This window comes from Typha angustifolia, chromosome 10, assembly GCF_048772165.1.
Source record: "Typha angustifolia cultivar Huaian chromosome 10, ASM4877216v1, whole genome shotgun sequence".
NCBI classification, from domain to species: domain Eukaryota; kingdom Viridiplantae; phylum Streptophyta; class Magnoliopsida; order Poales; family Typhaceae; genus Typha; species Typha angustifolia.
The window spans coordinates 12,305,443-12,333,344 of NC_133248.1; the positions used below are offsets into that span (position 1 = coordinate 12,305,443).

A 27,902-nucleotide genomic window follows, 5' to 3' on the forward strand; every position below is an offset into this window, starting at 1 on the left:
CCCTCTTAATTTCCTGCTCGTCTCTCTTCTATTACTCACCGTCGTCCTCACCTCATAATAATCAGTAAGAACCTAGTGACTGATGGTCAGACTGCGAACAAAAGTTAAAAGAAAAAAAAACTCTTGCTCGTACCTATACGAAATAGCTCTTCTAAAATATTCTATCTGATTTTTGGATATTAATTTAATTTTTGTATTTGATCATTTATAAAATTTTAGGAAAAATATATTTTTTTTAAAGAAAAATAAATGGAAGAGGAGAATGTGGTGGGAAGCGTTAAACGAGAAAAAGGAAAGAATAGTAATTATAGTCTGATTCTCTTGTATAATTGTCCTTAATATAGCTTAATAAATAATATCCTACTACCCATACGCAAGCAAGATAGGTTTCATTAATTGTGGTAGCCGAACAAGATGCTAGAGGAGATGACAGAAGAAAGCCCTTTGTCGTCGCGAAGTTGTCAGGAAGCAGCTCGAAGACGTGAAAACGGTGAACTTAGGCAAATTAGTGTTCAAAGTTCTTTATTGTCCGAATGTGGCCAGGGGGTACCTATGCGAGCGACTTGATGCTCCTAACAGAGATTTTAGCTCCAAGGTTAGGTCTACAACTATTTGAGAAGAATAGCAAGCTAATAATGAAATCAGACTAGCAAGAAATTATTAAATTAATAAAGCAGGAGAGTTCCAAGTCTTTGGCGTCCTACGAAATGGTAGCTGAATACGTTAATTTAGCTGAAGAACTTAAAAGATTTATACCTCACGAGTGTTGAGAACCGACGCTAACTTATGCTATTGAGGATAGCCGGATACAATTCATCTCCTTAGAATAATATTATTAATAATAATTATTATTATGTCAGACGTTAGTTTCGTGCACAGTCATTATAAGCCTGGCCTGGCCTGGCCCATCTAGTTTCAATTAGGTCCTTGGGGACGGTTCAATTCGTGCTATTAACCTTCTCTTTTTCCGCTGAGCATAGCTATCTATAGTAGGAGCTTAGAAGTTTTGTTCCGTTGTTGTGGCTTATAATTTAAGCTCATTTAGAGATCCATTTATCAAGAAATTTACCCCATATACTTAACTATGTCTCAGAGAGGATTGACTCCTATGGTTCTAGTCTATGATTAGCCACAAAATAGCATGTGACAGTCGGGAGTGCCAGACAAGGCCTTCACCCCCACATGTCCCCAACGGCTGACAACTTGCCACGCCGCAGTTCGCCTTGAGATTTCTGATGACTGGCTGTTGCCGTTGCCGTTGCCGTTGCAGTTGCGTTAATTTTAAGAATCGTGGGATGAGATCACATATATATATTCATAAATTGGCTGGGTGGGCAAACGGATAGGTTCTCCACGTAACCCATCCAAGTATGATGGGCCCACACAGATTAATATAACCTGGGCACGTAAGCTTGAAGTAGCTTTGAGAATGACGTGATGGAGTTTCCAAAGCCAACGGAGGAACTATAGACTTGTGGTGGTAGAAGATCGTTTGCAGGAGGAGGTACTCCTTCAAGTTGTCAATAATACAATAAATCAGCTGGTTGATATGCATGTGGGATATTTTTAAGAGCTTTGATGGTGTATTATGACATTTCCAACAAAGATCTAAAATTTCCCAGTGGCTATTAAATCTCGACGTGTAACACTATGGCCTTTCGAGTGCCGCGTGTCCAGATTTGGACAGGTATTAGAAGTTCATAGGATCTTAATCTCCCCGATAAATAGAAACCAATCACAAAAGCGAAAAACAAATGCATCGGATGATGTTTGCTCACTGTTCAAGCTAATAAGCTACACAGCCTACAGGCTACAGCGGAGCTAATTTGCCTATTTCTATTTGTGAGCTGTACAGTAGTAACCTCCCCCGGTTCACCACGTCCATTAGTTTTGTCCTCATCCTCCCCCCCCCCCCGCCCCCCCCCCCCTGTTCACGTCATCTCCCTCCACATTTACACGAGTTTGTTCCGTTGTACCGCGGGACCCACCTAAACTTGTACCGGATTTGAGTCCACCGCCCTCCCAACCCTCCCCAATCAAACGGTGGGCGTCCTTTGTCATCTCTTGATTCCCAAACCCAGAGATATTTCCCTCCCATACCCCCTCCTCCCTTCCTCTATTTGATGGCAATAGCCACAAAGCCTTCGTTTCCTCTTTCTCCTCCTTCCCCTTCTCCTCTCCTCTATAGCTCACATGGTGGTACCGCTGAGTCTTCCTCCTCCGACGACGACGATCTATTGCCATAGATGGGGAGCAACAGCGTCCGCGATCGCCTAGTGGACCAGTCCCTCACGTCGCGGTACTCTCAGTGGGTCCTCGAAGCCCTCGACGAGCTCGAAGATCCGTTCTTGATCACCGATCCGGCCATCGCCGGCCACCCGATCGTCTTCGCCAGCCGCGGGTTCCTCGCCATGACAGGATATGCCTTCGGAGAGGTCCTAGGCCGCAACGGCCGGATCTTCCAGGGCCCCGCGACGGATCGACGGTCGGTGATGGAGATCCGGGAGGCGATCAGGGAGGAGCGGACGGTACAGATCAGCATCCTCAACTACCGCAAGGACGGCACGCCGCATTGGATACTCTTCCACATGTGCCCCATATTCGGCGCCGAGGACGGCCGGGTCCTTCACTTTGTCGCTGTTCAGGTGCCGATTTCTAAGAGGAGGTCTAGGTGCGGGGTAGAGAGATGTGGCGCAGTGCTCGGCACGTGCCGGGAAGAGGTGCGGCTGGATAAAGATTTGGATTGCAGTCATCATGCACGCGAGGTGTTTGTTGATATGGATAGCAGAGGTCTGTTTCTTCTTTTGCCTATATAAGAGAGGTCATTCTGATTTTATTTGGGAAGGCGAAGTATGTGAATTTGTCGTTGCTAGTGGCATTTTATAGGGTTGGAGGCCAAAGAGCCGCAAATGGCTGGCGATCAGGAGAAAGAGAAGGCTGCGAATGCCATTAACTGCATCTTGTTGGCGCTGAATCGGTATAGCAAGATGACCGGTAGAGTAGTTTGTGGGAAGAGATGTGGTTCGGCAGGCAGTGGCGTCGCTTCTCTTCCTTCGTCGTTGAATATTTCTCTCGGTAGAATCAAACAGAGTTTTGTATTGTGAGTTTATTTCAGATTTTTTTGTCGATTGGTTTAGTATAGTTAGTATTACGTTTCTTGAATATAACATCTCTAAGATATGCTTTTGAGTTATTAACTGAGAATGACTGTATTTTGCAGGACTGATCCCCATTCACCTGACATGCCTATCGTCTACGCCAGTGATGCTTTTCTAAGTCTGACAGGTGCTTGAGCTTTATCCTCTTACGAAAACTATTTGGGCATTTAAAGTTCAAGATAATCTTCAGTGGTTGAATACATCATTTATCTGGAACTGCCATGTGCTACCATTCAGATGCTTTTGTAAATTTCTGGTTGTTTTCTTTTTCTCCTTTTGTGTTAACTTGCATTGTCGCAAAATATGATCAGTGTTCTGCTTCACCCGTATTTATGATTTTCTGACATAGCAGCATTTCGTCATACCTCATTGAAATATTTCGGTACTTTAGGGTAAAAATATCTACTTTCCAAATGAAAATTTATAACTAGAATAAGAATCGGATAAGGAAGCTCTTTCTTATTTTGCTTCACACCTAGATTTAGGATTTAGAGAGGGTTCTGCTAGGGTTTGGTGATAGCTTGGTTATAGGAGCGAACCACTTTCTGTATTCTCTTCATAGTTCATATTGCACTGAAGCATCTTGATATTCTTCTTTCATACATGTATATATAAATGGAATCTATCATAGCATTTTGTTTTCTGCCTCTTGCTCTTGCTTGGTTATTCTATTTCTCTTAGCTCTGGAACCCCACTATACAGCGGTGTTTTCTGACAATTCTGTTATGCAAGAAAGATGCATAGAAATATGCATCATTACTTCTCGATAATACCTAAGACATGAAAGATTAATATTAAGGTAAGCTATGAATAAAATGGAAAATATTAATGGAAGTACTAGCTACGTGGACTATAGACAATAAGCATGGTATTGTTAATTAGCTCCAATGGAAGCTATATCTGAATCGACAAAAGCATCAGATAGTTGAATGAGAAGTACACAAGATTGAACTGTTCCATGGCTTGAACCTTGTCAACCTTGATTAACATGGTTATGAACAAATCGAAATTTTGAAATGATGAGGAGAATGGTTAACTAGAATTATCAATAAAGCAAGCTGAAAATAGACTAAGTGCGAGATAAAAGTGACTAGAAGCTTTGTCAACAACGTCATAGAGGTAATGATGAATGAGATTAAGAATGATTACCATGGTCCTCTGTGCCATGATATAGCCTGATGTAGCTTGCTGCCAGTGTGTTGTGGCCTTGATCAACACAGCTTGGCATGACTGCAACACTAGGATAGCTTCTTATTTAAAGATTCCGGATGAAACTATTAAATTCATTTTGACATAAAGATGATATACCAATTTAATATTTGTTTATCCATTCATGTATGTATCTTGTTCTTCCAGTGAGGTGCCAATCAGGAACATCTACTTTTCTGACTTTATGACACTAAAATTTACCTCAAATTTCTTATGATCTGTGTGGGGGTAAATCATGAGATCTATCCTTGAATGGTCATCAATTTTATATAATTATAACTTTTTAATTCAAGTTCTCATATTTTAGATAAACTGATTGGGAAATTTGGTTTACGGTCAGCAGCATGCCAGTATTTTTCCTTCTAAATGGTTTTATCTACCAAGAATTTCATCAAACTTTCTCATTGACTGGAAGCACAAATCATTCTAGTTGTTGATATTATATAGAATGTGCATATTATATATAATTGTTGGGGATGTTATCCTATATCATAAAGCGACTAGTGGGTGATTTAAAGGAGGCATGCTGATATTTCTCCTAAATTTGCCATTTGATTGAACTGTTATTATACTGTGCTCTCTTTTCAATTAAAAACAATTTGCAAACAAGTTTCTTACTTGTGGATGAAAGACTTGCTCTCAAATTATGAATGGCAGTTGACAGGAATTTTCTATTTGATATATTGAGATGGTACATATTTTAACTAATATTTCCCTTCTAGGTTACTCAAGGCAAGAAGTCTTGGGACGTAATTGTAGATTTTTAAATGGACCAGGTACAGATTATGAGGTTTTGAAAGAGGTAGGTACTTGGGAATTCGTTCAGATATCCTTTGTTATGTATTTTGTTGGCTGGTGACCTTTTTCTTGCAATTACTGGTATGTAGTTTCTTAACTTATTTGTGCTCTCAATGTAGATAAAGAAGAGCATCCATGGCCAGCAATCTTGTACAGTGCGTCTATTAAATTACAGGTGAACATCCCACTTGTAACTTGGCGAGTAGTTGCTGGAATTTCAGAAGTTAATCCTCTGTGACAGTGTTTGGAAGGAGCTGAAATCGTGCTTCTCTTGTATTACTTTTTCAGGAAAGATGGAAGCTCCTTCCGGAATCTTCTTCACATATCACCAGTACGGAATGCATCTGGCAAGGTATAATTCAAATTCTAGAGTGAGTCTTCTTAGTCGTGTTTCTTCTAGCAAGAAAAGAGACAAAAGTGCAGTTTTTATGTCATGCTTTTACATATTCTAGCTTGATTTTGTGGTGGACCATGTAAGATTCCGAGATCAGTATGTCTGTTCTTACACAATTTTTCTCTGGGTCTCCTTCAAGCATAGTTTTCTTTAGGTTCTTAGCTGTTGAAGTCTCTTGTGGACTCTATAGTCAAGACTAAAACACTTCTGTGAGCAAATGCTCAACCTTGTGACCATTCATGAGCAACCACTATTAATAAGAGCTGAAGAGGACCTCTAAATTAGCTGCTTACTTGTTTTGCAGATTGCATTCTATGTTTGTGTTCAGATGGACGAGAGTTCGAAGAACATTGATAATGGGCTGAGCCCTGAGATGTGGCAACTTGGTGCAGTGGGCGCAGTCAAAGTTGCAGTGAGGAGCTTATCTTCTTCTGCTGGCCCTTCAAGGCCATCACAGTAGGGTGCTCTAGCTGTTCGTAATACACCTACAGGTATATCTAATTATTTAGCTACGTGTGGTTAGGTTTGTTTATCGCTTGGAAAATTTTAGAGGATGGGTTCAATCCATCACTCCTTATTCCCTCACGTCAGCTGTAATTTGTACTAAAATTAAAGAAGTGAAAGTTAAAAAATCAAGTCACTGAAATTTCTTCAGCAAGATGCTTCACAATGAAAACTGATATGTGTCTTCATTTACAGTGAACCAAAACAGTTGAGACAGAATGATCCAACGATAACATCGAGGATATCCTCTGTCTTCTTTTTCTTTCTTCTCGAGGGTGCTAAAGTTGAAACGTAGTGTAACTGAAGCCTTTTTTGGTTTTCTTTCACTTCTTGGATACTCAAAGTCCTATTCATTATCATCTGCTGAGAAATATCATACTACTAATCTCCTGAGATTAACAATTAACACATTTCATCCACTATTTATGCAATACATTTGGAGTCTGTAAAGCCACCTTAAAAGCTCTATGAAGAATGTTTTCTTCTTTTCTATTGATGATCATGTGTCTTGCATGCACTTGTATTTGTTAGGAAATATATGTCTAATAAATGAACTTTACTCGGTCATACCTTCACTCTTTAAAGTGATATTATTCGAGCTCAAGTGGCAAATACTCTTTCTCATCTTATATTTTATTCTTTTATTTTTCTTCGATTGAAAATTTTTTGGCCCTTTAGTTGTGTATTAAGCATTGGGGTCTATACTATATAGTATTCAAATAATAACTTATTACAATACTAGTTTACTAATATCTATTTCTCTCTCTCTCTCTCATATATATCTAATATTTTTTATTTATCAATAAATTCTAATTGTTATTTTATACTTGAAAAAAATATTAATCTAATTAACTAAAAAAGCCATCATTTCAATTATTCTCTCTCATCTCCTCACCTATAGATTATAGAGAGTATATGCTCTAATAATTTATTAAAATATTTCTTAACTTTGTCATTTTTTTATCACATCAAATATAATTAATATATTATTGTATTGGTTATAATCAAACATTATACTAGCATAAACTGATATAAGCTTTGTTTATGCAAATTTTAAAAATGAGCGTAGCTAAAGTTCTCACAGCTAAACGCTACTTTACCTATTCGTATCTTGATTTTGATAGAACTCAAATTCAAGGCGCCTTTTGTGAATTGGCCTGAAAAATATGAATTGGTTAGAATTTTAGTCACAGTAAACACCCTCTCAGTGACAGCGAATTTCCAAGAGTACAACTGGAGAAAACTGAGTCTTGAAATGTATGACTTTGCTCTTTGAAGCATCGTCCTGGAAGCTGCGAAGGAGAACAACCTGTGTATTGTTTAATTGTTAAGAAAGAAAGCTAAAGGTCACAGCATCACAATCAAATTAGAAGACTTGTCTTCCAAAGGAAAAAAGTAATAATAATAATAATAATAATAATTCATCACTTTGTGGGACAATTGCCTGTCTCCAACTTTGGTTCGATCGGAGGAGACAAAATTACTTTCCTTGGTTTGATTATTCTTAGTTTCTTTCCCCCTTGCTGGTTGAAATCTCTAATCACATACTTTACTAGCCAGCTGTGAGATTGCAAATGAACGGTCGTGAGTACGCATAGATAGATTTGATTTCTTAGTGAGAGCTAGATAAAAAAAAATGCCGAGATATATATTAATTTTAAGCACATGCTTAGAATGGAGAATTATGTGACATCTGACCCACCTCAACGTGGACGGACTCGAAGGACTCACATCAACTGATTTGACACGTGACGCAAATCACGAACCTTCGCTTCACCGACGCAGTAAACATTTCACTTGATCCTTATCCTTTTATATATATATATATATATATATATATACACACACACACACTTCTATGATGCAAGTTACGGTCAATGGCGGCTCCTTTGGGAGTGGAAGACTTACTCTTCTCTTACTCTCCTCTCCTCTTCCATGGAGATTACTCTCGAACCTTCCCTGGTTGTGAATTCTCCCCCGCCAGGGACTCTGAGCTCTCCCTCGAAGTGAACGACTTTGTCGCGTTCGACGACATCTCATCACCGATGGCGGCGGCCGGAAAACCCGAACAGCCTATTGAAGCTACCATGTATGTTAATACTCCATATATGCTTGCACGTACTGCTTTATGTATCTTCTCTCTAACTGTTTAATTAATTATCTGAGTACTCATATAGGACTAACGGCACTGAGAAGAAGAAGAGAAGTAGAGTAGAAGTAGGTTGCAGAATTGGGTTCAGAACGAAGTCGGAGATAGAGATCTTGGACGATGGGTTCAAGTGGAGGAAGTACGGGAAGAAGTCCGTCAAAAGTAGTCCAAATCCTAGGTATGGTTAACAATTAATTTAATTATATATATATATCATATTATATTTAATTTATTACTTGCATTTTGAAAAAAAAAATTAAAAATAAACGATGGTGTAGGAATTATTACCGGTGTTCGAGTGATGGTTGTGGAGTGAAGAAGAGAGTGGAAAGAGATCGAGAGGATCCGACGTATGTGATCACAACGTACGAAGGGATACACAACCACGTCAGCCCCGGTATTGTTTACTATGATTACGTATATCAAGAAGAGAATTACTCGCCCTTTGTTTCATGCGCCATGCCAACTCATGCTCGATGAATCCTTAATCCCTTCTTTTAATTCAAGTTAGTTTGGCTAATTCTGTTACCAGTGAATTTGTCCTCCAATTAATTAGACATTCGATGTGCCTGCTTGAGAAAGTAAAAAAAAGGGGGGTTTTTTTTTTTTTTAATTTTATTTTTCCGAACAGATCCAGACTAATTTTGTAACTATAGAACTAGATAATAATATTCTAGTATTATTGTTATGATCTCATTGTATAAAAATATTGTGACTGATGTAAACCTTTTTCACATATGAAAAGATTACACCAGAGTTTATCTTCCTTAAATTTTGTTTCTTTCTTTCAAAGAAAGATGCCCGTTGTATTATCTTTAAGGTGCTAAAGTGTTGGGATAAAAAATAGTTCTCTCACTCTTTTATTCAAAAAAATAAAAGAAAATAATTAATTTGCCCTTAGGAATATAATAAGACGATAAATCCTAATCCCAATTTAAATTCAAGTATTCACATTGTAATAGGATTATAATTTACTTAGTAATATATTAGAATATATTTGTAGTAAAAAGTTTCGATATGAAATCTTTCATCTACGACGCTATTTGATTATTTTTATCTTTTTATCTCAATTATCACAACAAAATACTATTCGTATTCCATATTTTTTCTATACCAAACTTATCCAAAATTTTCTAACCAAACACCTAGAAAAAAAAAAATTAGAACAGAAACTACTTTTATCCATAGACAAGTGCTCATTTTATCCTTATCCCAGTTGCCAAATGAGCTCTATGAGTTAAAATATAAAGCTATTTAGCAGTAAACTGACAGGAAAACCCTTACTTGAGATTTATATATGGTCAAATGAACAAGGGCGGTTATACATCCAAAAAGAAAAAGAAAAAAAACCAGAAAAGGAAAAGTTCTATTGATATTTAGTTCTGTCTTTATATATAATAATTTAATTCTCCCCCTCTGTAATGGCTTTATTTGAAGCTATGAGAGACAAATACAGACAAAAAGGAAAAGAAAAGAAAAGAAAAGCTATGAAATATACTACTAGTACGCATGGGGGCTTGGGTCATGGGTTTGCCATGGAGGTTGTGTACCATACCATGATATATATATATATATATATATATATATAGCTTATTTCATATACCCATCACCAGTTAATCCCAGCTCGTCTGTACCTATATCTACTCGTCCAGAACAAGAAGTGCCCGAAATTGATCAAGCTAAGCACACACATCAACCAGTAAAACCTCTCGAGGTGGTAGTGATTCAGGTTGCTCCCTGATAGCCATGGCTTGTGATTTGCTCTCCCTGTTGCTTTGTTCACCACCGAGACAAGCACCGAGCTAAGGTAGTAACCCATGGCCAACGAAGCCCACGAGAGCGACGTCGCCAAAGACCTCATCCTTGGGGGTGCCTCGCTAAAGAAGAACTCCAGCAATCCAGCCAACGTGAACAGGTCAGCTGAGCCCAAGAAGAGGTATTGCCATGCAATCCAGAAGAAAGTTATAGGCAATGGCTCTGTAGAGTCCACCATGTTTGAACTCCGAGCCACCCTCTTCCTCTTGGTTTCGACCAAAGCCGCGACGGCCATTGCGACGATTGAGAGCACGAGGCCGGTGCCGATTCGCTGCAGGTGAGTTATGCCCATCTCGGTCTTCGTCAGCCGACGCGTGAAAGGAATGATGACATGGTCGTAGATGGGTGCGAGGATTATGACGAAGGTGACCGGGAACACAGGTAGGGATGCGGGCGGCACGGTGAACCGGCCGACGCGGGTGTCCATTGTTCCGGCTTGTTCTATTGAGAAAGTGGAGAGCTGGGCGAGGCAGCAATTGAGCATGATGGTTGATAGGAAAATTGGGAGGATTTTTATGACTACCTTGACTTGTTCCACTTCCTCCACGGTGCATTTGAATGCCTTATGAATTGCCTGGCCTTGCACTGCTCTGTTGAGGAATTTTAGCTCTTCAGATGGAGCATCATAAGTTATCTTCACTTCTGCATTACATCTACTCTCTGTCTCAATTATCTTTGTAGGGCTTGCTGCCATGTCTACAATTGCGTTGCTCGGACTTTGCGCCGCATGACGGTTGAACACCGCAGAGATTAACACCTAATTACATCGATAATAATGTTACAAAAACTTAGTAATTAATATATACATACTGGTAATGTATCAAGATCTTATTACCTTGGCAATGGTGGTTAGAGGACTTCCGGTCGGTATCTTGTTTCTATAAGTAGTAGAGCCTGCAAGGAAGACTGGTATGGAGAGCAAAATAGTTATGGTAGATATTCCAAAGCCCCATTGCCATCCTTTGTTGTCCTCCACCCACACTACGAAGGTCACCGCGATAAGGGCTCCGCAAGAGAGGCAGAAGACGAAGTAGTTGAAGAAGGTGGAGCGCGCCTTGCGGGCGTTGGCGGTGTCCTCGTCGAATTGCTCCGCGCCGTGGGCCGGCAGAGAGCCCTTAATGCCACCTACACCTAAGGCCGTGAGGTAGAGGCCTGAGAAGAGCAGCGCAGCCTTACGACCGGACACCACTTGACATGGTGGTCCTTTGTTGGTGTCTAAGGAATTGCAGGCAGGTGGTTTGAGGGACGAAGACCTCGCTTGCACTGTGAGGAGCACCAGACCCTGTTAACGGCCGCCAAGAGTTTGAGCTAAGAATCCCATATGTGACACATTTATCATCAAAAGAAAGGGAGAAGATTGCCTGAATATTACCCACTCCCCCTATTTATTAGTTAGAAGATCACATCAACCAAGTGATCACAGGATTTATATGTCAAAAGATGACAAGGTAGAAACAAAGCGATTTTGTATCCCGAGTGCAAAAGTAATAAATATTTTTATCTAAGATTTAAATTTTCCCCATATCACGACACAAATATATGTTAAATATTTAAGACACTTTTTTAGTCTATATATATATATATAGATATATATGTAAAGGTATGAACATGTAATGTGTACTCATACTATTCTAAAGCCCAAGCTTAAGCATTAAGCCCACAAGAATGTTTTGGCTGCTATAGTCATTTGGCAACTTGTGTACTTTTATCTCTATCAAACATGAAAGAGAGTGGCGAACTTTTATCCGAGGGATTAGCACGTGAATCACTACAAGCCGAGAGCTTTGGGGCTTCTCTCGCCAAAGTCAGCATAAAAATATCTCCTTTCTATCTCTTTCTATCTTGAGAGGAAAGAAGAAAAAAGAAAGGTTTCATGGATAAAGTGAATGGAGTTAGGTTCTGGTGCCATCCAGGTGTGAACAAACATAAGTTCCTTTGAACAAAATCATCATACTTTGGATCTTGCATAACATAATGGTAAGGATTGAGAAGAGAAGAAGACAAAGGTAGCTTCAGATACGATATGTAGGTTCCTAATGGGACTGACAACAGCAACCAAAACCAACTGTTATCCTACGCACTGCGTAGGTATCAATCAACCTCTGTTTCTTGGCAATATGAAGCCTATTCTCCGAATCCATGTTCACTGCACCTATTAATTGGCACACTTTAATAGGATGGAGTGCAGTGTAAGAAAGATGTGACCGTGTCTTCATGTGGTTATTGTTGATCCTATTGTCCCTTTCCTCTAACATTTGAGCCTTGAGGGCTCTCATACTTTTGAATTCACCTAAGCCCACTTGGCCTATGTGATTCCCTTTGACCAAGGCTACCAAAAGCAGTGCAACATCAGATGGTTACTAAGAATCATTTACTGCTCCTAACAACTCAGGGAATTAAAGCCATGATTAAATGCAGCAGTGGCTGTGTAGGCCCCCACACACCATCAATTCACCTAAGATAGAGGAATATTAGATTAGTATGGCCCCAGAATCCAGTAATACGCATGATTTGCTAGATAACACACCACGTCACCCTAAGTTGGGAGGAATATTAGATTACTATGGCCCCAGAATCATGTGAAATATTAAGCCATGACTTGCTACCTAGATAATTGATTTAATTGCCATTCAGAGCACTTGTTGCTCTGCATGCAATTTCCCTTGCTTTATATTTGCAAGTAGTTTAATCTTCCTTCTCTTTTTTTTTTTTTTTTTTTTGATTAAAAAAAATAAATGCCCTCGATTAAGAACAAGAAGGTAAAATGAACACTTATAATTACCAGGAACTGTATGAGAGCACTTATCAGGTAGATGAGATACGTGGTGAAGAAGGCGTCAGACAAGAAGCCACCAAGTAAGGCCAGGAGGAAGGCAGTGCCCATGAAATTGGTGACGGTGGTGGCCGCGCGGGAAGGCGAGAAGTGCATGAAGCCCATCAAATAGGTGACCAAGTTGCTTGCATTGGATAGAAATGCAAGATTCTCCATTATCTCCACCACTGCACCCAATTCCACCACCATGCCGCTTTCAGACAGTCAGTTTACACAAATATATATATATATACATACACACAAACACAATTACATACTATGACAAATAACAGGTACTTAGCAACAATCATGGATGAAAAAGAAGAAAAAGAAAATTCTGAATTTAGATGACTGATAATATTTGATATTGATATTTGCTTTCTGCATGAAGATGCTGTCTGTTATTCTAAGAAAAAAGATGTTGTTGATGGAAATCTGGAACCTATCAATAAAACAGAAGGCCAAGAAAAGAGACTTTTTAAGTCACCACAAAGAAGAAAGGAAGCTATCAACATTGAACCTTTTTTATCTTTTGTTTTAAATTTTTTTTTTAAAATTCAGTTCAAATTTCCTTTACATCATCTAGTAGAAAAAAGAAGCAGCTTGAAGAGTTCTTCCAGAAGGACATATAGTTATATATATATATATATACCCAAGACAAAGGAGGCTGCAAGCATGCCCCCATGTTTCCTTCTCAAGGCTGGCCTGCACCTCCAATCCACATAACCCACCCATCTCTCCTGCTCATGCCCTTCTTCTTCCTGCCATGGTGCAGCAAAGAGGTGTACATCATTACAACTCAGTATACAGAGATAAAGAAAAGGAACCGCTAACAAAGAAAGGTAGAGAGGAGGGAAATTAACAAACCATTTTGCCTTCTTCCCCTTCTTCTGCAACCTGTCTGAGAGACTTAAGAAGTAGTCCCTCTGATTTGGGGAAGGATGTGGATGAAACAAAAGTAAGCTGCAGCACCGTTATTTAAAGGGGGGGCAAAGGGCCCCTAACCGAGGGTAAAGGTCTTTGGCCCCACCACCCTACCCTCAACCAACTGATAAGGACTACACATAATCATATGGAAAGTGCATTCCAACATGCATATCTATGGATTTCCTGAACATTAATAGTCCTTCTTAATACTCTATTTACTCTCTGTTTTTTCTTCTTCTTTTTTTCCCACCCCAGGATCTCTGCTCTGTACTTTCGTTTTTAACATGCAGGGTGTGATTAAAACTTCAGCCAAGAATAGGGAAGGGATAAAGAGTAATGACACAATAAATGGTTTCCTATGATCTTATCCTTGTCTTGCTTGGTTTTAAAGACACATCAAGGAGAGGGTAAAGGGAATCATATCCTATTCCCTGGTTTGAGTATCTGGTCACAATAAATGCATATTTCCATGGCCACACCGTCCCATTTATGGCATTGTTGGTGGGCGTAAATTGCCTGCTTGCAATCGACAAGTGAGAGAAGAAGAACTCATCTTTTTGTAAGGAAAATATAAAAATAAATAAATAAGAAATTTGCATTTAACATCTGTCTGTTTCATCTACTTTGTACTTTTATTATTTGTAAATGGAATCCTATCAAATATGTGTATAAAACATCAACCTAGCAAGATACCTTTCTTAACTCAAGATACTCTACCAAGTAATTTTAATGAATTTTTTTTACTCAAGCTAAGAGACAAGAAGAGATAAAAAAAAAGAATGGAGGAAACAAGAAAACTCACTTTAATTTTTGGCCGGATCTAAATTGCTCTGTTCTAGCTTTAGATTTAAGATCAGAGGAGAAGATAATATTCATTGTGCCATAAAAGAAGAAAGAAGAACGAAGAAAGAAGATTTTGATATTTTATGGTAGATTGAAATATTTTCATATGCGATGTTAGCCCAAATTATTTTCTGCACATATTTAGTAAGGATAGAGCGACTCGATTTATAAATATTAGAGAGCACAGGGTATCAATTGCAAATGAGTGAAAATATAGGGTGTTAAATGTAAATTTATCTTAAAAAAGATATCATCATCCCATCTCTTTCTCTTCTCTCTCTCTCTAAATAGCTTTCTTTTCTTTAGATGGTTCAGTTGTCATAGCATCTGTCCATCCTGAGAAGGATTTCATTAGCCTATCCATGTTGATGACAGTAATGTTATTGGAAGGAAGCAACTGCATGGTCTTCATCACAAACAAAAAGAGATTCACAAAGTAAACCAAGTGCTCACTTACTTTGGCATCCTTATGATCACTTTAGTAAGTAATCATATATAATTTGGTATAATACCCTCTAAAGAGTAATTAGTGAGTGTGATATTAGCAGCAACAGTGCTGCATGCATACTAAAGTTACATGTTCCTAGTAATTTTGGCTATACTTTCATCAACCAAACCAAAAGAAGATAACAGATGGCACAGGATGCTCAAAGTTGAAGAAGACCCAGACCCAGTAAATAGCCTAACACCAACACCCTCTCTCATAGATCAACTGGGAGAGTGAAAGTATGACGTGGAAAACAAGTGCAAGCACTAGCAAGGGTATTTTTGAGTCTTTGCCCTATGTGATATGTGGCCAATCCTTTGTCCATAGATTGTTTCTTCCTTAATTAATTTAATCTCCCATCTTCATCAAACTATCTCATCATCTTGGCTTCTTCTAGAGAGCTGGAGATTTTAATTTTTCCGGCCCATTTCCTAGTTCACTTTATTTCTTTTGAACATATTGGAATACTTAGATAAAGAGAAACAATTATCAAAATGTGGATAGAAAGAATGCGCTTATAAAGGGCTCACATTTATTGTTCAGTATCTTCCAAAAGTCTTCGATCATATCCTTTTCTGAAAGGCACTGCATGTTTTATCTATCTATCTATCTATCTATCTATCTATCTCTAGTCTCTATGCTGATCAGCAGTGTTGCTGCCATCGATCACAGAAAAACGTTTGCATATTAGAAACTCGGTTAATATTCCTTGCTGCTTGATTCAATTAAAACATCACCATCTGCCTACGTAAATTAATAATGCCATGTCAACTGTTATGTAATGTATTTGAAATGACTGCGACTCTGTTCATCTCAAGTATAGATCAGACAGAAGCATTAATGGTGATGTGCATTCTTGCAGCGTTGCAATTAATTTTTCCAACAAATTGACAATCTACTTACTTGGATTATATATCTCATGCAAAAATGAAGCTATTTAAGTAAATAAGGTAAGGGAGATATTAATTCTCAACCTTCCAATGGAAGATAATTCTTTCTTTCTTTCTTTCATCACAGACCATCATCGGCATCAATCTAATCTCATTTTCAATCCTTTCCTTCAAACACCATGCATTTCAATGTCCCTATTAATTGCGGACTATCCCGATCCAGACCCGAAACCTAATCGGAGTAGATGAATATCAAATTAATTAACTAGCTAGCTAGCTGACGAGGGCAACCGAATTTAACATCATAATCCACATCACATTAAATGATCACAATATATCGATCAAAATATCTATAGTTCTCAATAGGGAATTATTGAAGTGAGAAATAGGAGCCAAAATATAACAATTTCCCACTATGGTTTTTATTATTTCTATGCGTCCGAGCAGAGAAGCAAATCCCTTCCAGATATAGCTGACAAGCATATATGCTTTTAATTTGGAAGATAAGATGCCTCCCAACTTTCCCTAATCGGCTTTAAACCTTTCGGTCGATCATCACAAAGAGGATATCCAAATCAAGCAAAGTAGTGTAATTCCTAAAATTAGGTAATAGGTCGACAGAAAGCTTCAGTTTGGACCCAGGGTGCTGCTACAGCTCCGGACGGAGGAATTTGCTCCGCCCGGGGAGCCAGTCACATCCACGATCCGTACACAACTATCAGTATCACCTTTTTTTGACTGCCACGTCATACAGACTGTAAAGATCTCTCCACGTAATAAAAGCCAAGTAAATTCTACTGAAAAAGAAGAGATAAAAAAAAAAAAAAACTAAGAAAGTAAACGTTTCTCCTTGCTTTCTCTGCTAAAAGGTAAATTAGTTTCAACGTAAAAGGATGGAACTTCTTTTAATATCCTACGTAAAATAATAATATTAAACGCAATGGCTTTTGATGAACGACTGACTCTTTACTTCTCACGTAAGGACAGACACAGATAGGGAATAATAATAATAATAATAATAATATTGGAATCTGACATTGGAATGCTAATCTAAGCCTCCTGGTGGTTGGACCACCATGGGCGTCGTTGGGATTCTTGAGGAGGAGGAGGAGGAGAGGGAGGGGTGGCTTGAGATGCTTATTCGCTGCAGGTAGGGTTGGCCCTGTAGAGTCGAGAGAGATCTGAAGGAGATGAGGCTTTTGCAAGGAAATATATAGTTGAACAGGGGGGACACGTCGACCTTACAAAAAGGTGCGCAGGAATTGATTTCGTATTCACCGCCAAAGATTAATGGTGCCATAGATATAGTCACTGGTTGTCATAGATATCAGAAAGACCACTCTAGGTTTATATTCTTCTATCTTTTCTTTACGAAGCCTCTAGAAGAGTTGAGAAGGTAAGCTAAAGAGATTCGGGCCTCGGACTCTCTGCTGCTATCGTCCTTAAATTCACGGAGCTTAATTTACTTACTTGTAAGGTAGTCAACTATCGACATCTCCATCGAACAAGACTTTAAACCAGACGACTGCGACTGGGAAAGGAAAGGAAAGGAAAGGAAAGGAGTGAAAGAGAATTAGTCCCATGCTCTTGAACCAGATGCCTGCAAACTCCATTGTTTATTTTATTTTAATTCCTTTTCTTCCTCGGTTCGGTTCACTTCTGCCCTCAATTGGGCACCACCTGCCTAAGTGGGGGGGCCTACTCTCTCTGCCACAGCTGCTTGTGGACAGTGGACTGGAACCCCCATGCACGTACAAATCTCCACCGGATTCTTCCTCAATTGTCCGTCTATTAACTTTGGGCCGGACCGGATAAAGGGCCGGCCCATGTCGCTTACTGAGTTGCTTGATGTTGTTTTACCTGAGAATTTAACACTGATTTCATCAGATATCTATGCTCGTCCTTTATTTATTTATTGGAATTAGTCGCCAACTCGATTGATCAGGACATGCCAAATGAGAGAACTGACATTTCTCATGATCCATTTAGAATATGTGGCTGGTGAAAAGCAGGAACATAAACTGAGAATTTTCCAGCGGAAAGGTAGCAATCCTGCACTTATGTTAACTGTTCTGCCTATGGACTTTTTCAAGATAGTATGATTTGAATACTGCCAAGAATTCCATAAATTACCACAGAAGGAGGACGTTCAGAATTCCAATCTACACAACTCTTCCATTATTCCCACAACAACCCCTACCTGGCTACCTTTAATCAAGTTAGGAAGTAAAGCGATATTGGATCGCTTCGCTCTTGACTCCCTCCATTACTGCCAGTGGCGAGGCGTCGCGAGTGCAGCCTTCGTCATCCCGAACGACTCACCGCCCTCTTATCCCCCATCCTTGGGCAACCTCACTTTCCTCCAGAGGAGAGGCTAGCCTCTCAGACAACAGGCTTCACTGCTGGAGGCATCCCTGAAGAGTTAGGTCGCTTGTCCCGGCTGCACTATGTCAACATAAGCATGAATTCACTTGAAGGGAGAATTCCCTCGGCTCTTGGCAACTGCTCCAAATCTTCGAGTCATCAGCTTGAGGACAAACAGGCTCAAGGGTGAGATCCCTTACAATCACAGCCACTTTTAGAAACCTTGATCAATTGCTGATTCTTGATCTTCCATTCAACAGACTAACTGGGTCGATCCCAACCTCAGTTGCGAATCTCTCCTCCCTGCTTTATTTTGCTGTCTACAAATAACAATCTAACAGGAGTCATACCCCCCTTCCTTGATGTCTCGTACAACAGTCTTGCAGGAACCATCTCACCTTCTCCAGGAAACCTCTCTGTCTCTGGATGGTCTGGTTCTAGCCAGAAATAGTCTTGATGGTGGAATTCCATCTTCTTTTGGAAAACTTTCCATCTCCCACTCATCTGGACTGCTCTGAAGATAATCTATCAGGAGAGATCCCAGCTTCACTTGGCCAACTGCATCTCTTGTGTATCTTGATCTCGGATTGAATGACTTATCAGGCAAGATACCATCCTCCCTTTTACAATCTCTCAGCCATGATTTCAGGTAAAATTCCAAGTACAATCAACAACCTCATGCAGATGAACACAATCAAACTCTGTAACAATGAACTGGAAGGGAGCATTCCATCAGCATTCGGCAAAATGTGGACTCTGGAGTCATTCTTTCAAATAATAAGATCAGTGGCAACATTCCCGAAGAAGTCATGAAGCTTTCTTCACTTTCCTTCTTCCTCGACTTGTCATATAATTTTCTGAATGGTTCTTTACCATTAGAAGTTGGTAATTTGAAAAAAATCGGGAAGCTGGACTTCTCTCATAGCAAGCCCTCTGGTGAAATTCCTAGCACCATAAGTGAATACGAGAGTGTGGAAAGACTTCGTATGGAAGGGGACTTATTCGAAGGACCCATTCCATCCTCTTGTAGCAATCTAAGAGGGCTAAAGGAGCTTGATCTCTCAAACAACTTCTCATCTGGTCAAATTCCAGAATTCCTAGATGAATTCCCCTATCTCCAATACTTTAATCTTTCTTTCAACAACTTTGAGGGTCAGGTGCCAACAGAAGGGGTTTTCAAGAATGCCAGTGCAGTGTCTTTCAGAGGAAACACTAAACTCTCTGGTGGAATTCCTGAACTACACTTCCCAGCCTGCAATGCAGACATCTCTCGAGTAACGCATCATTCCCACGCAGTCAGAACAATACTTTTAACCAGAGGTCGTGGAGCTATATGTCTAACTATAGTCCTATGCTTATTTGGGAGTCGTTACTAGATATGGGGTTCTACAATAAAACAACTGTCTATTTTTTTATTGAAAGATTGGTATATGAAAGATATCCTACAATGAGCTTTTAAAGCTACTGATGGGTTCTCTTCAGCTAATATAATTGGCACAGGTAGTTTTGGATCAGTATATAAAGGAATAATGAATTATGATAATGCAAGCATTGTTGCTGTGAAAGTGCTGAACCTTCAGCAACATGGGGCTTTCCAGAGTTTTACTTCTGAATGTGAGGCCATGAGAAGCATCCACCACCGAAATCTTGTCAAGGTTCTAACTTCATGCTCTAGTTCAGATCACCAGGGTAATGATTTTAAGGCTCTGGTCTTTGAGTTCATGCCCAATGGTAGTCTGGAAGAGTGGTTGCATCCAAATGCATGCAAGATCAGTCCATTCATAAGCTTAAGCCTTATTCAGAGGCTAAACATAGCCATCGATATTGGAACAGCTTTGGAGTATCTTCATCATCAATGGGCTGTGCCTATTGTTCATTGTGATCTTAAGCCTAGCAACATTCTTCTGGACAGCTACATGACAGCACATGTGGGTGATTTTGGATTAGCAAAATTTCTCATCCAACCCTGTGACCAATCATCTCAATGTTCAACTAGCACAATAGGACTAAAGGGATCTATTGGTTATGTTCCTCCAGGTAAGAGCTCCATTTATGGATAATCAATTGAATCTTGAATTAATTGTGACTCGAAGTATGAGTCAGTCCAACACATATAACTTCAAAAAAAACATTATCCTCAAGAATGCAAACTCAATGTTTGCCAAGTATAAGTAAAACCATGGTGGAGTACCACATGGTTTTCGACCTAATATAAAGCACTTAAGTTGTGTAAACATAGACTCATGATTTTTGCCTTTTCCTTCTCTAATTTACTGAATTAATTTGACCAGACAAATCAAGGTTGGTAAAACACGCGGCCAGAATACCATTTCTGCATGATCTTCTTTTGATTCAACTGTCCTTAAAAATACTAATATTTAACTTTTATAACTACCATTCAAAATATAGTAGGAACCATTAGGTAAGTGGCGGTGCAGCCTACTCGCCCCTTCAAGCTACTTATTTGACAGTCAAGTGTATTTATTTGTACTAATAGAACTAAATAATTCGAGTACCTACTTTGTAGTATACAACCTTATCAAGACATTCTAGTGTGCTTGAGTGACAACTGGGATTACTCTTATTGATCCTGTTTAAGGATGGGTTAAGCCTTCATGCATCTTTTCCTGAACAGATTATGGACATCATAGATAACAGGTTGTTCTTAGAAGACAATGCTATGATCATCGAGCAAGACATAATGGATACAGTTTACCCAATAGAGAGTACACAGAACTGCTTAATTTCGGTGATCAAGTATGGACTCTTGTGTTCGAAGGAATCACCAGAAGAATGACTGAAGATGATGAAATTACGAAGTCTATTAACCAATTCCATCAAACCCTAGGGCTTGAGTAATATCTATAAGCAAGATCATGCATCACACTGTGTATGATGAACCAGATTACAACAAGCTCCAAACTATAAAATCAAGTCATCATCGCTGAAGTGTAATCCTCTCAAGCTACGATCCTGACACTAAGCAAAGAACTAGATTGTAGCAGAAAAGATCGACCAAGAAAGATATTCCCAAATTAAGAGAAGACCAGTTTAATTGAAGACGATCCGTAGAACAGAAGCCAGGAGATCTAGTGGCATAACGCGAGATCCAGCAGGCAAAGACCAACAAAAGTGAAAATATCCAATCAAGACGGGTCGACCCAAATGCGGAGAAGAACTGACCTCTTTTTGCGCTCCTGAATGCTCCTCAGATCTCGTACTCCGTTTTCTATTCCTCTTTTTGTAACTTTGCTAAGTCCAATGCTGGGTCCTACTAAATCCACTACAGAGGACATAGATGAAGAGAACGGCTTATTTAGATCAATCTTTATTTAATCAAAAAAAAAAGGTGACAAAATCACCTTGGTAGTAAAATAGAAGTATCAGCAAAAAATAATTAAAAAATTTGCCAAGGGATATGATCTTGCGTTTCTTCAGCTGAACTGTTATTGCTTCATCATTGTTCGAACTCAGATGCAATCGATCTCACTGGTTCAGAATCTCCTTTGTAGCAAAACCGAAGTAGTTGTCAAAATGATCAGATGGTTCATAGACGAAGCAAGAGATTACATCTCTCAGTGTCACTACACCGATAACTTCAGCGTCGTCACCCTCTACTACATAAATCCGATGAGCAGATTTCGATGCCAAACTCTCGATCACGCTACCGAGGCGAGCACCAGGCGAACATGTTACTGGTGTTGCCAATGAGTTGGTCAGGTCCATATCAACAGAAGCTATGGACTTCATAAAGTTCAACACAGTTAGATGCCTGCAGGAATAGCACAGAGTTGTAAGACAAACCAAATATTCTCTCACTGTTATTAGTATCTGCGGAACTTTAGCTTGCAATTTGTAGCAAATCATTGCTAAAATTCACCTGAAATCAGAGAAGAGCCGAGGTCTAAGCAGCAAAAATCTGATGTCCTGTATGCTTACACTGCCGATAATTCTTCTTCCGCTACCAGCTTCTATAACTGGAAGACCTCCTACTTGGTTATCCTTCATCCGCTTGAAAGCTTCAAGTATAAGCTCATCACTGTTGATGCTAATGACCTGAAAATTATTCACCAGCATTCATTCTTGCTCAAACAGGGATTGTTTTCTGAAAAGAAGAGCGAGAGAGAGAGAGAGAAAAAATAAATAAAAAACCTCTTTATGTGACATAAAAGGAAGTCCAAAGTCTGAAAGAGGGCGTGCTGCGATGAAATCAAACCAGTCACTTCCCTTGCATTGCTTCAGGCCTTGGACGACTGCGGTTTGCGTAATAAAATTCCGAATATGAGGCTTCCCAGCTTCAATTACTGGGACATTCTTCAGTCTGTACTTAGAAAGTAGCAGCAGCACAGTGAGCATGGAGCTATCTTGTGCAACTGGAAGGAATGGCGTCGAGCGGCATGATTTCACAATAGATCTTACCTGAAATAATCTCCAAAATTGAGAACATGGAACTTCATAAGAATTATAGAAAACATCAAGATAGTTAGATAGCCACTACCATCGCAAGATGATCGTCGTCAAGATGCATTCCTACATATATCTGGCATGGCCAGTCAAAGCTAGCTAAAGTAGTAAATGTAACTTACAGTAGTGGACTTGAAAGGCTCCTTCTGAAGTAGGACTTTGTAGAAATCCTCCGCTAAATTATCAGCAGCAGTAGGAGCATCTATTGCCATTCCACTTTCAGCAGCCAATCCTCCAGCTACCGCTGCGCCAATCGCCGCAATAGTTAGCCCGGCAACTGCTAGTGGACCAGTTGCCCCCCATGCCACGCCAACCCCAATAGTACCAAGAGCACCAGCACCTACTCCAGCAGCTGTTGCTGAGCCTGCTGTTAGAGCAACAGCTGCAACCTCTGCACTCTCTAACACCCAGTGAATTATTGCACAATAGTCTACTAGTCCAAGATAACGCTCTCTCCAGTCTATATAAGTACTTCCCTCTGGATTTGTCACAGGGGCAGCCATTATATTATGTTCCGACAAAGTCCGGACTGCGTCCACAACCGATGTGTCTGCCGATATTTCAATCACTGTTCTTCAAGAAGCAGTTAAACTCTTAGCTAAAAAGGTTGTCTACGGGCTACTACACACAAAACAAAATGCAACCATCCTACTACGACCAACATAGGCTGTAATAGAAGCAGCACAAAATTCATTCAGAAACCAAACAGTAATACAATCAAAGGATACCTTTGCCCCCTGGAACTAGTGGAAAAGAAGAAGATGGAATCTTTGCAAATGAGGATGTCAGAGATTCTTGTAAAGAATGTGGCAACCTTTTCTTAGACTGGATCCGGTCAAAATAAGCATCACAGCTTGGAATTCTTGATTCTAATCGATCCTGCTGCGCCATAGTTGATAAGTTGTACGCTCGCGCAATAGCTCGCGACCGAGTGCTCCGTAGGCAACTTACTGCAAATGAGATGCTTTCAACGATGTGATCATAGAATCGGAGAAAGTTTTTGCGAAATACATGTTCTGAATACGATCTAAGTAAAGAAACAATGCAATAACGCTCTATCCATCTAAGCATCGATTCAAGACATACCCAACACTCTCTTACTTCTCTCCTCAGCATTCTAACAAACAGTTAACGCACCGCAATTATCAAGCTCCCAATGAATTACTTCAGATCATATTCGTTTAACATCAAGTTACCATGACGAAGATTAACATTAAACAATGTGCTCGGTAAAAATACATAAGATTTTGTACAAAAGACCAAGCACTTAATTCCCGTATAAGTTTACTTGCTAAGAAAACTAGGGACAAAGATTTAACTGTTATTTACCGATTCAGTAGAATGCACAAAGCGAAGACGGTAACGAAAGAAATCGACGTAGGAATTAAAATAGAATTTCTCTTTGTTCTCTTCCTCTGATTTCGGCGCTAAGTTCTCATTTCCCTCAATATTCGCGTGAGCAAGCAGCTGGTCTGACACGTGTCCTAAAAAAACGACGTGGCAAACAAGCGGCGGTAGTCAACGGCGAGCAGTTAGCGGATCATGAGATCAGCTGCTTACCCCCAAACACCAAACAGCACATTCCGATGCTAGATATCACAACCGTCAAGTTTCCATCGTACGTGCCATATTACGAAGTTACTACTATATACAGCATCAAATAATTTCCAACATTTCTACGTATCACCCTTGTACACGTCAAAACTAAAATTCCAAAAAGTTTTTCACAATTCAAACAAAATACTTCTAAATACAAAAGAACTCCTTCAGGTATTAACCTTCTCGCTATTCTCCACTGGAGAAGTCGAGGCGCTCTTAGAGCTCTGAAACGCTAACGTGGGCTGGAGGAACATCAAGTTTCCATGCTGGCCATTCGAACTCGACGGCGGCGTTGACCGAGTCAAGTAGCTCGACGCGCATCCGTTGACCGCCGCCGCGAAAGCCGAGGTCGAGCTCGAACTCAGCTGCTCTCCCCACGGCTTCACATTCGCACCTTGAGCCTGACCCTCCCCTACACCATGCGCGCCGACGTACGACGTGATCGCCGCCGCCAAAGCCGACTGGAAGCTCGGGTCGGACGTGATCGCCTTCGCGATCGTGTCGGTTATCGGATTCTGTGTTGGAATATTTGCTACCTTCTGTAGATAAGATTGGTAGAAGGGTTCTTGAGCTTGCCTATTACTACTACTACTACTACTACTACCTAGGCTTAGAGATGCAATATTATTGGAACTTTTGTTATATGGATGCTGGCTAAGGCTTCCATAGCTTAAGTACGCATTACTTGGTAAGGAGTTAGACGACTCCGAGGAAGAGAAGTTGAAGCCAGTGGAGTAGGAGTATAGCCTAGGGTTAACGGAAGCGATCAAGTTTGAGGAGAACCTATTGAATGAGGAGGGTTGTGAGGTGGAAGAAGGTGGTGTGGTGAGGTCTAGGGTTATAGTAGGGTAGGAAGGAGTGGAGGAGATTGAGGTGTTAGGGAGGTAGAATTGCCGGGGGCGAGAAGTATCCGATAAGCTGAAGCTGAGGCCGTGGAGGCCGGCATTTGTCGCGGTGGATGCGATGGGGGATCCAATAGCCGGTCGCGAGGCAGACGAGCCGGAGAGCAGCATGGAGGCGGCGGCGGAGGTGGTGGAGGCCATGGCTGTGGCTGAGACTGGAAGTGGATGGTTATGAGTCCCTTCATAGGTTGTGATCAGTATAGATGTATCTTCTGCGCATCTTTGTACCTGAATATATTGCAAAAATAATTTTTCAGAACAAAACTTACACCTACCATTAAGGTTTGAATAGTTTACTACCTAATTGCTTTGTGTGAGTTATGATATGGTGGACTACTACTACATTAGCTAGTCAGTCGCCCATGGTTATAAATGATTAGGTCACTATGAAGCAAGAAGAAAGATTATTTTCCCTATGTTAGATATTAGGTGTTTACTTGCGAGGAATTCTTCTTGGACTGCTCTTAAGAAGAGAGAGAAACAAAAAAGTGCATCTAGAAGTGTTTGAAATCCTGAATGATGATGATTGACAGAGTCAAATCTAGTTCATTGTTTTATAGTACTTAGTCTGCTCCATGTTGCGTAAATGTTGGGCTTTTAATTGTAAGCAGTATTTCTATGAGAAGTCTACACCTTTGATTATTACAATGTCAACCAGAAGAACATTAGTGGGATATTCTTATTCCAATTTGCCAATCATTTTTCATATGAATACAACAAGAATATGATAATTTTTGTGATCGAGTATATTACCTGTTTCCTTACTGGACAAGCAGGTGCAACCGTGCAACGATAATAAGCTCTTGGGCATGGATTTCCCTTTGCAATCTTTTGCCCATACTTCCTCCATTGGCATCCATCACTCATCTGCATATATAATCAATTCCATATTTAATCTGCAATACATTACGTATCAAATGCATGCAACCCTGCTTGCATGTTCTCATGAATCTAAATCTGAATTCATACTCAAAATCTGAAAGAAGAATTCAAACTACGTACGTACCGTGGGCGCGTCGCATCTTGCTCGCACTGATACCCTAGCTTTCTTTACTTGCGGCTGCTGCGTCGACTCACTGTCTTCCCCATTTCTCAAATTCTTCAATACTTTGCTAGGTGGCCATCCCTCTTCTTCCTTGGTCTCTTCAAAGCTATTGTCTGGGCTTAGATTCAAGCCAAGATTCTCATTCGTACCACTACTAGATCCTTCAAATCTACAGTCCAATCCAAGAGTTAGACCATTCTCGATTTGCTCACAGTTCTCTTTGCTCTTCGTTGCACTTGCACTGCTACTCTTGATCTCCTCCTTCCTGGGTCCACTTGAGCTGGTTCCAAGGCTCAAGGAGACGAGCCCGGGTTCGTCCACCTCGTCTTGAACGGAATCCTCCATCGGCCTCTTAGCTTTCTCTTGCTCGACCATGTCGTTGAAGTGCAACTGGAGAAACTGGTAGTCCTTTACGATTCGTGCTAAGAAGGTCTTTAATCTCTCGTTCTCTTCTCTCACTTCACCCATCTCTGCCCTTGTGGATTCGAGCCTGCTCTCCTGTGAGAATAAATTTATCCATGTAAGCTAATTAATCATCCACTTGCATGTCCTAATTAATTGCTACCTGAAAATAATTAAACTTTAGCAGGCAATTAATTCCAGACCTGAGTTATTGAGTCGTTGGGGTTTGAAGAAGATGGTTTGGAGGATGAGTAGTCCATGAGCATGAGAGATCTCTCACTTGCGGTTATGGAAGTAACCTGTAAGTAATTAAAGATTGACATGAGATATATATTGTGGGCATAATATCAAAAACAAAAAGAAGTGTGAAATTTGCCTATCAATTGAAGAAGATTAAGGGAATCTAGCTAGTTGGGGAAGAACTAGAAAAGATTTATACCCATGGCTATCTCTAACCAATTCAAACAAAAACACTAAAGATTATTTCACAAGATACCTTAATTCAACAATGAAAAGTCTAGCTCTTTGACGGGATTAGATCTACAATCAAACAATCTACGATAAGGATACGATAGGGACATCTAATTATCTCTAGAAGATACAGATATCACCACAAAAATTGTAATAATTATACCAAAAAATAAAAAGCATGAACGAGAAAAAAAAAAAAAAAAAACTAAAGAAAAATGAAGAAGCCAAACCTTCTTGGTCTCTAACTTCTTCTTCTCTTCATCACTATATTGTTCGACTTTTGCCTTCAACACCTCCATAGAGAAGAACGTACAAGCCAATTAGATCTTAGCTTGGCCTTCTCTTCCCTTTCTCTATCTCTCTATTTCTTTTGTCTTGTCTTTGTCCTTGCACTCCTCCCTTCTCTTATATAACGAAGCCTCCTGTTTTTGACTTTAGCTTAAAAAATTTCAAAGCCTTGAGCTTATCCCTATTATGCCATATACACATCTCAAATGTCAACAGCCTCGTGGGTTACTAAGAGAAAGCTAAATGAACAATATTATTAGATGCTTCAACGTGTCTGACATGTTACTACTAGCCTGTTAAAATGCCAAGTCATTATAATTTGCACCGGTTTGAATTTATATAGTTTTTTTTATATTTCACTTAATAGCTTAAGCTTTTAGT

At 39.8% G+C, this 27,902-nt stretch overlaps 5 protein-coding genes and 1 pseudogene across 8 annotated transcripts; 3 read left to right on the forward strand and 3 right to left on the reverse strand.

The window, feature by feature from the left end:
- The first annotated feature begins 2,042 nt into the window (after window positions 1-2,042).
- On the forward strand, window positions 2,043-6,557 carry LOC140768301 (protein TWIN LOV 1). 2 transcript variants are annotated; one of them, XM_073108551.1, is made up of 8 exons: window positions 2,043-2,790; window positions 2,887-3,100; window positions 3,221-3,285; window positions 5,090-5,169; window positions 5,285-5,340; window positions 5,454-5,517; window positions 5,864-6,050; window positions 6,259-6,557. In XM_073108551.1, the coding sequence occupies exons 1-7, from the start codon at window positions 2,247-2,249 to the stop codon at window positions 6,017-6,019; spliced, it is 1,179 nt and encodes a 392-aa protein (XP_072964652.1). In that variant the 5' UTR covers window positions 2,043-2,246; the 3' UTR covers window positions 6,020-6,050; window positions 6,259-6,557. The 2 variants fall into 2 exon arrangements, with proteins under 2 accessions (XP_072964652.1, XP_072964651.1); XM_073108550.1 differs by lacking the exon at window positions 6,259-6,557 and having other exon boundaries at window positions 5,864-6,213.
- Window positions 6,558-7,914: 1,357 nt separating this feature from the next.
- Window positions 7,915-8,984, forward strand: LOC140768305 (probable WRKY transcription factor 51). Its single transcript, XM_073108554.1, has 3 exons — window positions 7,915-8,152; window positions 8,241-8,390; window positions 8,491-8,984. The coding sequence occupies exons 1-3, from the start codon at window positions 7,941-7,943 to the stop codon at window positions 8,690-8,692; spliced, it is 564 nt and encodes a 187-aa protein (XP_072964655.1). The 5' UTR covers window positions 7,915-7,940; the 3' UTR covers window positions 8,693-8,984.
- A 143-nt stretch (window positions 8,985-9,127) lies between these two features.
- LOC140768298 (protein NRT1/ PTR FAMILY 4.6-like) lies at window positions 9,128-13,860 on the reverse strand. The gene is made up of 5 exons (XM_073108545.1): window positions 13,707-13,860; window positions 13,492-13,600; window positions 12,810-13,027; window positions 10,863-11,309; window positions 9,128-10,784 (listed from the first exon to the last, which is right to left on the reverse strand). Exons 1-5 carry the CDS (start codon window positions 13,707-13,709, stop codon window positions 9,819-9,821), a joined length of 1,743 nt encoding a protein of 580 aa, XP_072964646.1. The 5' UTR covers window positions 13,710-13,860; the 3' UTR covers window positions 9,128-9,818.
- Window positions 13,861-17,701: 3,841 nt separating this feature from the next.
- LOC140769292 (uncharacterized) lies at window positions 17,702-20,981 on the forward strand (annotated as a pseudogene).
- Window positions 20,982-21,149: 168 nt separating this feature from the next.
- LOC140768300 (SNF1-related protein kinase regulatory subunit gamma-1-like) lies at window positions 21,150-24,313 on the reverse strand. 3 transcript variants are annotated; one of them, XM_073108547.1, is made up of 6 exons: window positions 24,144-24,313; window positions 23,543-23,764; window positions 22,937-23,382; window positions 22,503-22,769; window positions 22,231-22,406; window positions 21,150-22,122 (listed from the first exon to the last, which is right to left on the reverse strand). In XM_073108547.1, exons 2-6 carry the CDS (start codon window positions 23,703-23,705, stop codon window positions 21,837-21,839), a joined length of 1,338 nt encoding a protein of 445 aa, XP_072964648.1. In that variant the 5' UTR covers window positions 23,706-23,764; window positions 24,144-24,313; the 3' UTR covers window positions 21,150-21,836. The 3 variants fall into 3 exon arrangements, with proteins under 3 accessions (XP_072964648.1, XP_072964649.1, XP_072964650.1); XM_073108548.1 differs by lacking the exon at window positions 24,144-24,313 and adding an exon at window positions 23,901-24,127; XM_073108549.1 differs by lacking the exon at window positions 24,144-24,313 and having other exon boundaries at window positions 22,937-23,387; window positions 23,543-23,679.
- A 150-nt stretch (window positions 24,314-24,463) lies between these two features.
- LOC140768297 (WRKY transcription factor 72A-like) lies at window positions 24,464-27,611 on the reverse strand. Its single transcript, XM_073108544.1, has 5 exons — window positions 27,464-27,611; window positions 26,966-27,061; window positions 26,322-26,858; window positions 26,069-26,182; window positions 24,464-25,543 (listed from the first exon to the last, which is right to left on the reverse strand). The coding sequence occupies exons 1-5, from the start codon at window positions 27,530-27,532 to the stop codon at window positions 24,581-24,583; spliced, it is 1,779 nt and encodes a 592-aa protein (XP_072964645.1). The 5' UTR covers window positions 27,533-27,611; the 3' UTR covers window positions 24,464-24,580.
- Between the last annotated feature and the right edge of the window lie 291 nt (window positions 27,612-27,902).

Coding starts and splice junctions, on each gene's coding strand:
- LOC140768301 (XM_073108551.1), top strand. CDS start 2,247: ATGGGGAGCAACAGCGTCCGCGATCGCCTAGTGGACCAGTCCCTCACG. Junction 3,101..3,220: donor ATCAAACAGAGTTTTGTATT/GTGAGTTTATTT, acceptor TGTATTTTGCAG/GACTGATCCCCATTCACCTG. Junction 5,341..5,453: donor GTGCGTCTATTAAATTACAG/GTGAACATCCCA, acceptor TTACTTTTTCAG/GAAAGATGGAAGCTCCTTCC.
- LOC140768305 (XM_073108554.1), top strand. CDS start 7,941: ATGGCGGCTCCTTTGGGAGTGGAAGACTTACTCTTCTCTTACTCTCCT. Junction 8,153..8,240: donor CAGCCTATTGAAGCTACCAT/GTATGTTAATAC, acceptor GTACTCATATAG/GACTAACGGCACTGAGAAGA. Junction 8,391..8,490: donor AAAAGTAGTCCAAATCCTAG/GTATGGTTAACA, acceptor ACGATGGTGTAG/GAATTATTACCGGTGTTCGA.
- LOC140768298 (XM_073108545.1), bottom strand. Junction 13,028..13,491: donor TGCAGCCTCCTTTGTCTTGG/GTATATATATAT, acceptor AATTGGGTGCAG/TGGTGGAGATAATGGAGAAT. Junction 10,785..10,862: donor CTCTAACCACCATTGCCAAG/GTAATAAGATCT, acceptor CGATGTAATTAG/GTGTTAATCTCTGCGGTGTT.
- LOC140768300 (XM_073108547.1), bottom strand. CDS start 23,705: ATGGCGCAGCAGGATCGATTAGAATCAAGAATTCCAAGCTGTGATGCT. Junction 22,407..22,502: donor CTTTTATGTCACATAAAGAG/GTTTTTTATTTA, acceptor AATAATTTTCAG/GTCATTAGCATCAACAGTGA. Junction 22,123..22,230: donor CGGCTCTTCTCTGATTTCAG/GTGAATTTTAGC, acceptor CTATTCCTGCAG/GCATCTAACTGTGTTGAACT.
- LOC140768297 (XM_073108544.1), bottom strand. CDS start 27,532: ATGGAGGTGTTGAAGGCAAAAGTCGAACAATATAGTGATGAAGAGAAG. Junction 27,062..27,463: donor AGAAGTTAGAGACCAAGAAG/GTTTGGCTTCTT, acceptor AATTACTTACAG/GTTACTTCCATAACCGCAAG. Junction 25,544..26,068: donor CTTGTCCAGTAAGGAAACAG/GTAATATACTCG, acceptor CAATATATTCAG/GTACAAAGATGCGCAGAAGA.